At 36.3% G+C, this 14,528-nt stretch overlaps 1 protein-coding gene across 2 annotated transcripts in view; it reads right to left on the minus strand.

Annotated features, from left to right (window-relative positions):
• The window catches only part of Crppa (CDP-L-ribitol pyrophosphorylase A), a 227,560-nt gene that overhangs the window by 196,102 nt on the left and 16,930 nt on the right, over positions 1-14,528 (minus strand). For both annotated transcript variants that reach the window (XM_042695811.1, XM_042695810.1), the window contains exon 3: positions 8,748-8,897. In XM_042695811.1, coding sequence (XP_042551745.1) covers positions 8,748-8,897 — 150 coding nt within the window. The remainder of the gene's footprint in view (positions 1-8,747; positions 8,898-14,528) is intronic.

Genomic DNA, 14,528 nt, shown 5'->3' on the forward strand with positions numbered 1-14,528 from the left:
TTTGTGAATGGATTAGTGACCAGATTGGTAGTAACTCATCATGCATCAACATTTAAGCTTGGCCTAGGGCTTCATGTTCTAGAGAGGCTTGCTAAAAGAAACAATTTTGAAAGTTATTAAGAGAATAAGCGAATGAAATAGTTTCACAAGAAACAAATGAGTAATGGGTGAACTTTGAATTCAATCTAAGTATATATTATAAATTGTATAATAGAGTTGCAAATCACTAAGAATGCATGGTTTAGTAAATGCTGCTGAAAAAAACCTAGTGGAAGCCCTATATAGCAGAATATTTTAAAATAACCTTCAAATGGGTTAACAATCTAAGCATGAAATGTAAACTCTAAACATTAGAATAAAATATAACTACCACATATCAAAAAATAATTTTTTTTTATTTTTTTATTGTGAAAAAACTGTACAGAGGGGGTACAATTACATAGGCAAGATAATGAGTACATTTCTTATCAAGCATTGTAGCCTCCTCCTCTGTTTCCCCTTCCCATCCTTTCCAAGCCTCCCTCCCCACCCAATCCTCCCCCCACCCCCCCACCAAAGTTGTAAAGTTCATTTTGGACATGACAACTTGTACGTCTCATTGTTGCAACGGGTCTACCTTTATCCTTATTTAAACGACTTGTTTTTCCCCTTCCCCTCCACAAATTATACCGACATCAAATACAGTGAAAGCAGGGGTTATACTGTGGGGGAGGGACATACAAAGCAACAAAGAAATAATCATATAAATGCGTTAGAAACAAATGCATGAAAGAAAAAAAACATTTAAATACATATCTTAGGGTTCATTTTCCTAACATCACCTTATCTGACCTTTTCTGCTTGACTCATACATATACTAACTATTGCAAATGAGGGAAACCATGGGACCTATGTTTCTTTGGGCTTGGCTTACTTCACTTAATATAATTCAAAAAAATAAATTTTTAAGACCTAAAACTGAACAGTATTTGACTGAATCAAATGAAACCTCAAAAAAAACAATGCTAATATAATAAAGAAGATATGTGTCATGTATAAAATCAAGAAAGGATTAATACCTATAATATACATGAAATAAAATCAACAATAAAGATACTAAAAATTAGGACAAGATTACTCATCCTCAGTATTTATAAGATTTCAGTAAGTGTTTAGAGTCCATTCAGGTTGCTGTATCAAAATAAGCAATTGATGAAAATATAATTCTGAAAGCTGGGAAGTCTCAGATCAGGTCACTACAGATTCTGTGTCTAACAAGGGCCCATTTCTCATGGACAGTATATCCTCACAACTGATGATTTTTGTGGCCTGACATGGCAAACATACTCCCTGGTGAGCTTTAATAGGAACAATAGTTGTACTCCTAAGGATGGAGGCTTAATGACCTACCCACCTTCCCAAAGTCTGCACCTCTTAACTCTATCACCTGAGCAGTAGATATCAATATATGAAACTGTGGAGAACAAAAATGTTTATACTATAGCAATAAAAGCAACACCGAATAACAAAACACACAGAGAAAGCTTCATCTCCACTTGCAATGAAATGAAGTTAAAACAGTGTTCAACAAGAAATGTACCTTACTCATCTAACTGTAAACTCTGTACAGCATATTTACAATAAAATAAAATTTTAAAAAATAAAGCCATGTGCCATGCATATAAAAAAAATAAAAAATAGGGGGCTTCCCGGGGCTCAGTGGTAGAGTGTTTGCCTTACATGCATGAGGCCCTGGGTTCAATTTCTCAGCACCACATAAACAGAAAAGGCTGGAAGTGATGCTGTGGCTCAAGTGCTAGAGTGCTCGCCTTGAGCTGAAGAGCTGAGGGACAGCACCCAGGCCCAGAGTTCAGGCAAAAAATAAATAAATAAATAAATAAATAAATAGACCATAGTATACAGCGCTTACTGACAAAACTAGAAAGTTTAATGTTAAAAGCTAAAGATATAGCTGAATATAGAACCACTGAGAAACTTGTATAACTAAATTTTAACTGATAGCAACTTACAGAATTTTAATCATAAAGTCAATACCCACAGGAAAAATGACCAAGAGGATAAAAATAATTTATAGATTTAGGCTGATAAGAAAGAAAATTTCTCTTTATTCTGAGTAAAACTTATATTTAAAGATGACCCAAACCAAGGCCACTGATTCTTTTTTTCTACAAGTTGTTAGAATTCTTCCAAAGACTGAGAAAATAATATTTTACATGTAAAACAATTGATAGAAGAAAAAAAATAATAAAGGTAAGAGGAGGAAAAAAGAAAATCATGAGAAATATGACATGTGAAGGAAAATATGACTTTCTAAAGTATTTTAATTCTTCATATATACCACTGAGATTCTAAATTTGGTGTATTCTATGAAGTTTCAAATATATAAATCATGTTTTCATTAACAACTTAAATGTGCCGATTGCAATGGTTTGCAACTGGCATTTATGTGGGGAAAATGGTTTGCAGATATTTCTATGTAAAAAGTCAGCTCTTTCTGATCCAGAACACTTCATCCTTGAATCCCCAGTTACTTCTCTTTCATTTTCCTCATATTTCCTTTAATTTTCCCTTTCCCCTGAAAAACATTTCATCCATTTTCCTTTCTTATTTCCCATGTTAAAAAAAAAAAAAAACATTTCATACTCTCCCCGATTCTTCTTTTTTTAACTTTTCAATGAGCCACAAGCTACTTTTATTTTACTGTGACTGGTTAACATATTTACTTCATAACAGATGTTAATTAAAAGCAAGGGAGGCAGTACTTGATGCTTAAAGACCTGACAGGTTAGAAGATGAGGTCATGGTTTGTTTTCCTTTTTTATAATTATTATTGTAGAGGTGATATAGAGGGGTTACAGTTACATGAGTCAGGTAATGAGTACAACTCATTTTGAAAAATGTCTCCCCTTCCCTCCCTCTCTCCATTTTTCCTTATTGTCCCACCAACAAGATACACAGTTCTTTTCCCACATAGTGTATAGTAAGAACCACTGTTGTATTTATTCACCCTTTGTTCTATCTTTTGTGTGCCCTTTGCCCTTCCAAATACAAATCAACTAACAAACAAGACAAAAAGAAAAGAAAAAAACAGCAACAACAGCGACTAAAAACATCTCATTTCCTTTTCTTGGAGTTCATTTCAAAATTATTATTTTTAAATGATCATATGCTCATAGTTATTAAGCCGCTGTCATCTGTTCCTACAATATCTTCCTCTGTCCTCAAGGTGTGAATGTCTAGAGACCTATATAATTTATCATGTCCCAGTGTGTATGTGTGTGTGTGTGTGTGTGTGTGTGTGTGTGTGTGTATAATTCAGTGTGTTTACTTGTAGATTTATAGGCTTATTCTAGCTACCACAAATAAGGGAAACTATGAAGCCTATTTCTTTGACTCTGGCTTACTTTCTTAATATAATATTTTCCAAGTCTTACAAATGTCTTTCTGATGGATGAGTAGAATTCCATTGTGTACATATACTACATTTTCTCGGTCCATTCATCCACTGGGTTGATTCCATATCTTGGCTATGGTAAACAATGCTGCATGGACATGGTTGTGCTGGTAGCTTTAGTATGGCCTTGTTTGTGTACTATTGGATAAATGCCTGGAATGGGATTGCTGGGTCATAGGATAGTTCTATGTTTACTCTTTTGAGTAAACTCCATATTGCTTTCCAGTGATTGAATAAGTTAACATTCCCACCAACAGTATAATCAAGTTCCCTTTTGGCCACATCCCTGCCAGCATTTGTTGTTGTTAGTTTTCTTAATAATAGCCATTCTAACTGGGGTGATTTGAAATCTTAACGTTGTTTTGATTTGCATTTTTTTTCTGTTGGTCGTGGGGCTTGAACTCTGGGCCTGGGCACTGTCCCAGCTCAAGGCTTAGAACTCTATCACTTGAGCCACAGTGCCACTTCCAGCTTTTTCTGTTTATGTGGTGCTGAGGAATCAAACCCAGGGCCTCATGTGTGTTAGGCACACACTCTACCACTGATCCACCTTCCCAGCCCCCTTATGTGCATTTCTTTTATGGCCAGAAATGTTAAACATTTCTTCATGTGTCTATTGGCCATTCTTATGTCCTCTGAGAAATTTCTCTTTGAGTCTTCAGCCCATTTATTGATTGGGTTGAGTTTTTGAGGGTTTATTTTGGGGGGATTTAATATTTTGAGCTCTAAGTATATTTTAGATATGAAGCCCTTTTCTGATACATTGCTAGAAAAGATCTAGAAAAGATCTTCTATCATTCTGTGGCCTTTCTATATATCTTCTTAGCTATGTCCTTTGATGTACAGAAACTCTTCAATTTCATTCATCCCATTTATTCAGTCTTTTTTTGATTTGTTGTGATTCTGGATCTCAGGAGGTTTTGACCTATGCCTAAGAAGCCTAGTGTTTTCCCTACCCCTTCCTGTAATATTTTCACAGTATCTGTCCTTATATTGAGATCTTTGATCCATTTAGAATTGATTCTGGTGAAGGGTGATATATGAGTATCTAGTTTCAGTTTTCTGCAGAGAGACAATTTTACCAGCACCTTTTGTAAAAGAGGCTGTCTTTTAACCTTTTTTTTTTTTGCTTCCTTATCAAATATTAGGTGGCTATATGTTTCTGGGATTATTTTTAGGTCTTCTACTCTGTTCAATTGGTCCATCAACAGAAGCAAGGACAGAACCACATTATCATCTCAATAGATGCAGAAAAAGCATTTGACAAGATTCAACACCCCTTAATGATAAAAGCTCTTGAGAAGCTAGGAATCCATGGAACATTCCTAAATATAATAAATGCTACATATGACAAATCTAAACCCAGCATTATACTTAATGGTGAAAAGTTAAAAACAATTCTCTCTAAAATCTCTCCCCATTCCTCTTCAACATAATATAGAATTCCTAGCAAGAGCAATAAGGCAAGATAAAACATAAAGAGGATCCAAATAGGGAAAGAGGTAAAGCTATCCCTCTTTGTGGGCAACATGATCCTATATTTAAAGAATCCTATAGATTCTTCCCGCCAGCTAGTTGAGTTGATCCCAAAACTTTAACAAAGTAGCAGGGTATAAATTCAACCCCTCCTCCCCCCAAAAAATCAGTGGGTTTCTGGGATGCCAACAATGAGAAGAGCAAGTCTGAAATCAGGAAAGCAACCCCATTTGTAATAACCTCAAAAAAAAAAAAAAAAAAAAAACCCTAGGAATTAACTTAACCTAAGATGTGAAGGACTTTTATTATGAAAATTTTAAAATTCTGAAAAAAGAAATTGAAACAGATATAAGGAAATGGAAAAACTTTCCATGCTCCTGGATAGGAAGAATTAACATTGTAAAAATGGCAATACGGCCCAGAGCAATAAACAAATACAATGCAATACCCATCAAAATCTCAACAGCTTTCTTCAAAGGAAAAGAGAAATCAATCCAAAATTTCATATGGAATAATGAAAGACCCAGAAACCATCCTTAGCAGTAAAAACAGTGTTAGAAGAATATCAATAGCAAGCTTTATTACAAAACTATAGTTTTAAAAAAAAGAAGAAAGAAAGAAGGAAGGAAGGAAACCCAGTTTGGTCCCAGCACAAGAATAGGCCTGAGGACCAATAGTAATCACTAAGATCCTTCTAAAAGGAAGGCAAGAGTGTCACCATGAGAATTACTACTGGGACAATGATAGCAAAAGTTTCAATTGGTGCAAATCTAGGGCCATGATGCAAGGAATGCCAGAAATTTTCAGAAAAAAAAAAACAAAAAACATAGAATCAGGTACTCCTGAGGCTTCCAGAAGTAATGCGGTGCTATAGATACTTAATGTCCGGATCCTAACCTCCAGAACTGAAATAAAACAAATTTGTGTCCTTTTAATTCATGAAATTTAATTCATTAAATTCCTAGGAGCTTATTAGAAGGAGTAATAATAATGCACTTACCTAACTTCTAAACTCTGGCTTTAGCCTTTGGGTCTCTTTTATTTTCTCTGTATTTATTTTTTAATAATTTCAGTCAATCCAAAAACTTGAAATGTCTGTATGATGACAACTTCTAAATATACATCTTTGGCTAAACCTCTCAACCAAATTCTAAATTCACATATCTAAGTACCTCTGTCTGAAGTCTTGGCCATCCAGGGTCTGAATTCAGGACCTCTCAACCAATTAGTCCTATCTACTTGACCCAAAAATCAAACAGAATAGTAAAGGTCAAAGGCAGGCAAAGAATTTAATGATTGTTACCATATCAGGAAGACAAGAAGCATCCTAGCCCTGTCTTTGCATGATCTCCAAAGGGGATCATGATCCTCTTTAAGATAAAGAAGAAGTACAAGAAGTATGCATGGTCAAGCAGTCTTGTCAAACAAAACATAACCTGTATACAGTTAGCAAAAATTATCTCAAGTTGAAAGTCGGTGCCTCATGCCTATAATCCTACCTACTCAGAGGCTGAGATCTGAGGATAGCAGTTCAAAGCCAGCCCAGGCAGGCAAGTCTGTGAGATTCTTATCTCCAATAAACCACTCAGAAAACCGGAAGTGGCGCTGTGTTTCAAGTGTTACAGTGCTTGCCTTGAACTAAAAAGCTGATGGACAGCGCCCAGGCCCAGAGTTCAAGATCCACAACTGACCAAAAAAAAAAAATTATCTCCGTTCTGGTCAAACAGTCAGTACCAAAATGTTACCACTGGTGGGAGAATGCAATGCTATGGATATGGCTGCTGCTCAGACGGTATTCACAACTTGCTTCAAAGGACATTAACCTATCAGATCTGTGATCATAGAGTGGTGGGGGACAATTCTTCTGTTTCATTGCTCCTGTTTCATCGTGAGGTAATCTGCCTAAAAGGCTCTGCTGTTCTTTGAAGATTTGGGGGCCATCACTAGAAACATGTAGGAAGTGTTCCAGGAATCTGGAACCAAATGTTGAAAAAATTGGCAGTGAAGAATCTCTTTTTTAAAAAATACTTTAAGTACTCTTATCTTACTACCTTTAACCTTAAAGGGGAACAATTACGTTTTACATGAAAACTACTTTTAAAATGACTACCATGCTTACATGTAAAGTTGAGTGGGAATCTGATGCAAAGTTTAAGGTGATTCAGGAGACAGATACAAAGTGAAAGAAGGTATTTCAAGCTTTAAGTTTAGTTGCACACCAGGTATCTACAAGAGCAAGTGAAGACTCAGTGCTTTTAACAAGAGCGGCCTCTAGCCTCTAAGTGCCAGCTATACTTCTCCTTAAGACTCAAAATTATATGTCTAGAAGTCTCATACTACTTTCTTTTCCATCTCCAAAATGGCATCTGTATTCTGATTTTTCAGAACAAATCTTTGAGACTATCTTTGATACCTTGTATACAATCAACTGGGCAAATCCTCCCAGTTTTATCTTTAAATATGTTCCACATACAAAAATTTCAATTATATTCTCCACTATCCAAGTTGTACCAATTATTAATATAATGTAGGTATTAATCAGACTTTCCATTGCTGTGACACAATACCTTACATAGACAATGTGGAGGAAGGAAATATTTGGCTGAGAGTTTCAAAGGTTTCGTCCACTGTGGCAGACCACATAGTCTTACACCGTGGTAACCAAGAAGGAGAGAAACAGGTACTGGGAAAAACCAGGACAAGATTTAGCCACAAGGACAAACACAGATGTCTACGCATGCAGCTCAGCAAAATTTACTCATAAAACATAGGAACTCAAAACTTAACATAACCTGTAAACTGTTAATAACAAAACTCTAAAAGTATTCCAGATTATTTTAAGAAAATGTAAACCACTTTCTTCTTATTCAATGAATTCCTGTTTAATCAAACTCATTTTAAAACAGTAAGTAGTAGAATTGAGATTATTAATATCATAACACATGTGTGAACTACTACCTAATTATATCTACTATATTCTTATAGTATAAATGCTAATATTACCATTATCTTGCAATACAAAAGTTCCATTTATAACAAACTACTAGAAGTCTAATATCAGACAATCCCTGTAGTCATTGTTTTAACTTATTTCATTAAGAAGTTTCTAATAAGCCCAATACATGGCAGTCAGTAATTGCCTATTCAAATATGTAAACCAATGGTAGTAAAAAAATCATTTCAAAAGTGTTTCCAAACAAAACAATACAAAAAGACATTCCAGTAGCAACTTTTTTTTTCACAATTCTTAGTTTCTTACCGTAAACTAAAATGTCAATTAAGATGTCTAAGTGACACAAAAAAATTTACTATTGACAGACCCAAGAGTATTGTCCTAAAAAGGCGTGTTTGTAAAAGCTTAGGGCCTGGGCCAGTGTTTAGTGGTTATCTGATAGGGATAGTTAGCTGTGTCTAGACTGTTTACATGAACAGCAATGTTTACACTGAACAATGCTTGCCTGAAGATATTTATATGACCAATACCAGTAAACAACTCGCATGCTTAGTTTCTAATAGGCTTCCTTGTTCATAAAAACTGCACATATGTGCCTTTATTTTCACTGCAAGTGGGGGAGCTGTGCTTTGTGTAACCTGTCAAGGGATAGAGAACAAATGGATGCCTTCAGACTCTGCTTGTCTCTCTGAGGATACAGCTGCATCTCCTTACTGCTCCCTGTAATCAACCTCAGCCTAAAGTGAAAGGCAAGGCATTATATGTTGAGTCACATGAGTTTTTCTAGAAATTCCCCCAAGTGTGCTCATGGTTTGAGGAAGCCACAATATAATAGCAGCCATTTCAGTAATCCAGGATTCTTACCTGCCGATATGCTTCGTAGATCACGTCGAATAGAAAAGCCTGTGGCATTTCACTGGCTCTGTGTCTGGCACGTTCCAGGGAGATCTCTAAGCAGCCATCGGCAGAGGGACTGATAACAGTAGATACAAGGGGTCTGATTGCTCCTGCTGCCTAAAGAACAAGTAAAAAAAAGGAAGGGGGCAAATGGAATGTGGAGTTCAGTTACAGTGCATTTTGAAGTAAAACTCTAAATTCTATATCTCACTTTAAAAAACAGATCTGAGGTCTACCCTCAACAAACCATCTCAAGAAGGAATCTGAGAAAATGTTGCTTCAATTCCCAAAGTCAAATTATCATCACATGTCAAACTTAACTTCATTTCATAATAGTGTCATCCCATGTGCTACAAGGGGGAAATTATTCTTTTCATCATAAGTTCAAAATCCTTTTCATCCTAAGTCGCTGAGGTCAAATATTATAAAGGGATGCTAAGATACAATTGAGTATTCCCTCCAGAGGGGAGGGAAAAAAGAGAAAGACTATTGTGAAATAATTAAAGTGTTGCAGATGAATGTTTACATATTAGGGAGCCTTCAGAACATTTAATTTACACATTAGAATACTAAAGAAACAGACCAACTCCCCAAGTTCCCTAAATTGAGACTAAACAAGCCAAATAACAATGAATTTATGTCTTATTCTAATTCCTTTGAAAAGCAGTTCCTTTCAAACTTGACCTCCATGAAATGTTTCCTTAGGCAACATTCCCACTGATCTGCCTTACTTCGACGAAAGTTCTGTCTCATTAGAAGTTGCATATAAACTTTACTATAGGAAGACATCTAAACCTTAACACTTTAAACATTGTGTCTGACAACTTTTCCCTTTATTTTTGATAGGGGTTTATTATAATAAAACCTTGACTATAATGACCAGAGAGCCACCTTAATAAAGTTGCCTTTCAAGAATATTTTTAGGTGAGCAGTTAACCAGACCTTCTTATACTGACTCAAAAATATCATTGACTTCCCACGATTATCGCATGAACACCACAGCACGAGAAGGCGATGCACAAATGGAACAAGTGTGCTTTTGAAGAGACCAACATCTAAACAAGATAGACAGTCCACATGGTAATTTACAAAAGCCAAGAGAAACTGGCTGGAAATCAAAGCTGTGATGTGAGCCACGCAGACAGTTTACAAATCGTATCACCATTTCCAGGCCATCAAGTAGAAATTTGGAGCCTAGGCATGAATGCAAAAACAGGACAGCTGGGAGTGAGATATGACATAGTGTCCAAGTAGGTGAAAAGTAGAGAGATGCAAGTATAACTAGTCAAACTTAGCCCCTATTATGGGGGTAAGAGGTAAGAATGGAAGTAAACACATGTGCAACAAGGATCGTGTACTGCTGTGTAAGGGAAACTACTTATAGATAATTATTCTATGTCAGGCTTCAAAGTGGAAAAAAAAGGAAAAAAGTGAAACAACACATAAAACATCTAACATGTCCATGTAAAGAAGCTTTGTGGACTTTTTCTCCACTCAGACAACTACTGAATAGAATTTTTAAAACCATCTTAAATCACAAGAATTTTCCCAGAGAATTCAGTAAGTGAAAAAAAAATCTATTCCTAAACTTTAGTTTAAAAGAAACATGGCACTTGAGCCATGACTTCTTTCTTCTTTAACCCATCCCCAATTCCAGTTCTGTGTGACAGAATCAAATAGGGTAGATAGAACTAAAACAAAACAATAAACATGCAGCCAAGAGTTTCCCCAATCTCACATATGCTTTAGGATTTCTATGCCCAAAATGGAGAAGCAAGAAGATGCCAGACTCAGCCAGGCACTGGTGCCTGACAACTGTAATCCTAGCTACTCAGGAATCAGATCTGAGGATTGTTTGAAGCCAAGCCAGGGTAGAAAAGTCCTTGGTACTCTTATCTTCAATTAACTACCAAAAAAAAAGCCTGAAGTGGAGCTGTGGCTCAAGTGGTAGAATGCTAGCTTTGAGCAAAAAAGCTTAGGGACTCACCACCGATTTCAAGGAGGGCACACCAAAAAAAAAAAAAAAAAGACTCTCCTATTGCTATCAGGCATCTCTGTCATCATGAAGTAAAGATGTCAAGCCAAAAGAAATAAAACACCATACTCCTAGTTCAAGAGCAGAAGAGAATGCCCATAGGGTAGAGGAAGAAACTAAAAATCTATAAAGTCCACCAAGAAAACTCAGTTTATTTGTATCAGCGTACAGGGAAATCTCAATTTAAAAATTGAGAGTAGAGGAGACTAGAATCTACATGAGAGCCAAACTAAACTTTAGGCCAGTTAGTTTACCAAGGAACAAAGGAAGACAAGAGCCATCCTAGAATCAGAACAAATATCAAATATTGGCCTTAAAACTACCCCTACAAAGAGGATAGTTTGATTGGATTAGATTATAAACCAGGGATGCTTCGGGCATTATGAAAATAAAGTTGAGCAATGAGCAGGCAATAGATAGCATTTAGTGGCTAGAGTCAGACAGTGCATGACTGATCAGGGACCAAGACAGCCAAGAAAACCCTGCTAACACCACTGCCTTTCCAATGCCTCTAATCATATCCAAGTCCAGCATCTATGGAGATCATGATTACATGTGTTTACTTTTTATCTTACCTCTATCCTCTACTGAAAGGGGTTAGTAGTGACATCAGAAGCTTTTCTGTGTCTTTCACACAGACTATTCACAGAAGAGACTTACTAAAACGGGTCATCCAAGTCACAAATAAGTAAGAAAAAAAAAACCCTTAGAAAGTTAAGATGTAAGAGTCAGTGCCTGGAACTGCAACAAAATTCTAAAGTACTTTTTTTTTTTCATTCTTGGGATTTGAACTTAGGTCCTCAAATTTTGTTCAGCTTGCTTGCTTTTTTGGCACTCGACTTCTGGAGCCATGCTTCCAATCTCACTTTTTGCTAGTTAGTTTTGAGATGGCGTTTCATAGACTCTTCAGCCCTACCTGGCTTTGAAATATGATCCGCTAGACAAAATACCTCCTTTTATATGTCAACAAAAACGAAGAAGAAATATAATTGAAATCATGAATTTTTGGAAGAAATGTTCACCTAGCAACCAAAGAAAGGATCAAAATTTGTGAAAACAGGAATGAAAAGTGACTTTATTGTAGAAATTGTAAAAGTAAAAAAAAAAAAAATTAAGAACAACTTTAACAATCCAGAGAGTGAATAAGATAAATTGTTAGATACAAATGACAACACTTGACTCAAAAAGGAAAAAACAGGGGGCTGGGAAGGTGGCTCAGTGGTAGAGTGCTTGCCTTGCATGCCTGAGGCCCTGGGTTTGATTCCTCAGCACCACATAAGCAAAAAGAAAAAAGCTGGAAGTGATGCTGTGGCTCAAGAGGTAAAGCGCTAGCCTTGAGCTGAAGAGCTGAGGGACAGTGCCCAGACCCAGAGTTCAGGCCTCACGACCGGACCCAAAAAAAAAAAAGGAAAAAGCAAAATTAGCAACTTAAATTTCCCAGGATGAGACGTCAAGACCTTCACTAGCTTCAGTGGTTAATTATGTCAAAATTTTGAAGAGAAATACTAATTCCTCACTAGGTTTTTCCAAAAGGGAATAAAAAGGAAGCAAGAAAAAGAGAATGTCCTCCAACTCCCTTTTGTATTACCAGGATTATCCTAGACCAAAACCAAACATAGATATCATAAAACAAGACAACCACAGACAGACATCCTTTCCATATACATAGGGCCAAATACTCAAAATACAATCATCATTCTATATCCTCACCAGATTGGTTCTAGTACTGCCTGTACATACCAAAATCCCTTGGTGTTCAAGTCCCTAATGTAAATTTGCTCATGGCTACACACATACTCTAGTATACATTAAATCATCTATAGACTACTTATACCTAGCACAATGTAATATGCTACATTCGTGGCTATGATACCAAATTATTTAGAGAATGACAAAAGAAAGACTTTACATGTTCAGTATGGATGTGGTTCATACAAAACATTTTCTATCCATAGTTGGATGAATCTATAATGTGGAACCTTAGGATATGGAGGGCTGATTGTATTTGCAAATGAAATTCAACAACATATAAAAAGCATTATATACCATGACCCAAAAAAGATTTAATCCAAGAATGCCAGATTGATTCAACATACCAAAAATCAATTTAATATACCATATTAATAAAATAAAGGCCAAAACATGTGAACTTCTTAATAGATGCATAAAATACTTCACAAAATACCATAACCCTTCTTGAAAAAGAATGCAAATTAGAAACAGAAGGAAATTCAATCTGATAAAGAGCATCTATGGAAAATCCCATAGCTAAAAATTATACTTAATAGTGAAAGAATAAATATTGTTTTCATGACCAAAAAAAAAAAAGGCAAGGAAGATTCATTGTCACTGCTTTCATTAAACACTATAACAGCACTTGTAGCCAGAATCACTACTTAAGAAAATGTAATGGAAGTGATCCAAAAGAAGCAAAATTTTCTTTGCTAGGGCTGGGAAGGTGGCTCAGTGGTAGAGTGCTTGCCTTGCATGCCTGAGGCCCTGGTTCGATTCCTCAGCACCACATAAGCAAAAAAGAAAAAAGCCGGAAGTGGTGCTGTGGCTCAAGTGGTAGAGCGCTAGCCTTGAGCTGAAGAGCTGAGGGACAGTGCCCAGGCCCAGAGTTCAGGCCCCACAACCAGACCCAAAAAAAAAATTTTTCTTTGCTCATGGCACCATCTTGTACATAGAGATCACTTACAAATTCATTGAAGAACTCTTAGAAATGAATCAACAAATCCAGAAATGATGCAGAGAAAAATCTCGATTCAAAAATCAACAATTTCCATGTACTACAAATGATCCAAAAAATAAAACTCCATTTATGATCAAATTCCATTTATGATAGCATCAATTCAAATAAAATAGAACTAAATTCAACACCAAAAATGTCTAAAACTTATTCTCTGGAAGTCAAAAAGCATATTACACCTCCCCTCTAAGAGCTAACACCTTCATGTATGTACTGACCTGTTTCCTTCAAGTTCTTCGCCACAGCAATAGCCTTTGTATCCTGCCTCAGTTTCTATTCCTCCATTGAATCACTGTCATTACCATGCAAGCTTGCTGTTCCATTAACCACCATGAAACCAGTCTCCTTTTGAACGCAATCTGTCTTCAGCTAGTATCAAGCCTCTCCATAAAGTTTTAGTTTAGATATGAAATGCCACACACCCCCCACAACTCATATGCCAAAGCTTTGGTCCTCAATGCAATAGTGTTCAGAGGTAGACCTTGAGAGGCGACTGGATCATGAAGCATAGAAATTCTAACTTTATCAGTAAACTAATTCATTAGATTTATAGATGGATAGATGACTAGAAGATGCGAATTGTTAAAGTCATGGGCCCATAAAATTGCCTTAAACAGGGCTGGGAAGGTGGCTCAGTGGTAGTGTAAGATTTGGGAGGAGAAAAATCTCAAAGTTAGTATTAATGTTCTGTGACTTGGCTCAAACAGTAGACACAAGTATACAAAGTTTTCCACATGTTTCTGTATGTAAAAAAAGCCAGTTTTCTAATCAGGCACTGGTTACTGCCACACATAATTCTAGAGGCAGAGATCTGTGGATTGAGGTTCAAAACCAAGCAGAAAAGTCCCATGAGACTCTTATTCTCCAATTAACCACCAAAAAAGCTGAAGTGTAACTATGGCTCAAATGGTAGTGTTAGCCTTGAACAAAAAAGCTCAGGGACTGCACCAAAGCCCTGACTTTA

The sequence above is a fragment of the Dipodomys spectabilis genome, unplaced genomic scaffold, assembly GCF_019054845.1.
Source record: "Dipodomys spectabilis isolate Male_0828 unplaced genomic scaffold, ASM1905484v1 ptg000190l, whole genome shotgun sequence".
NCBI lineage: Eukaryota > Metazoa > Chordata > Mammalia > Rodentia > Heteromyidae > Dipodomys > Dipodomys spectabilis.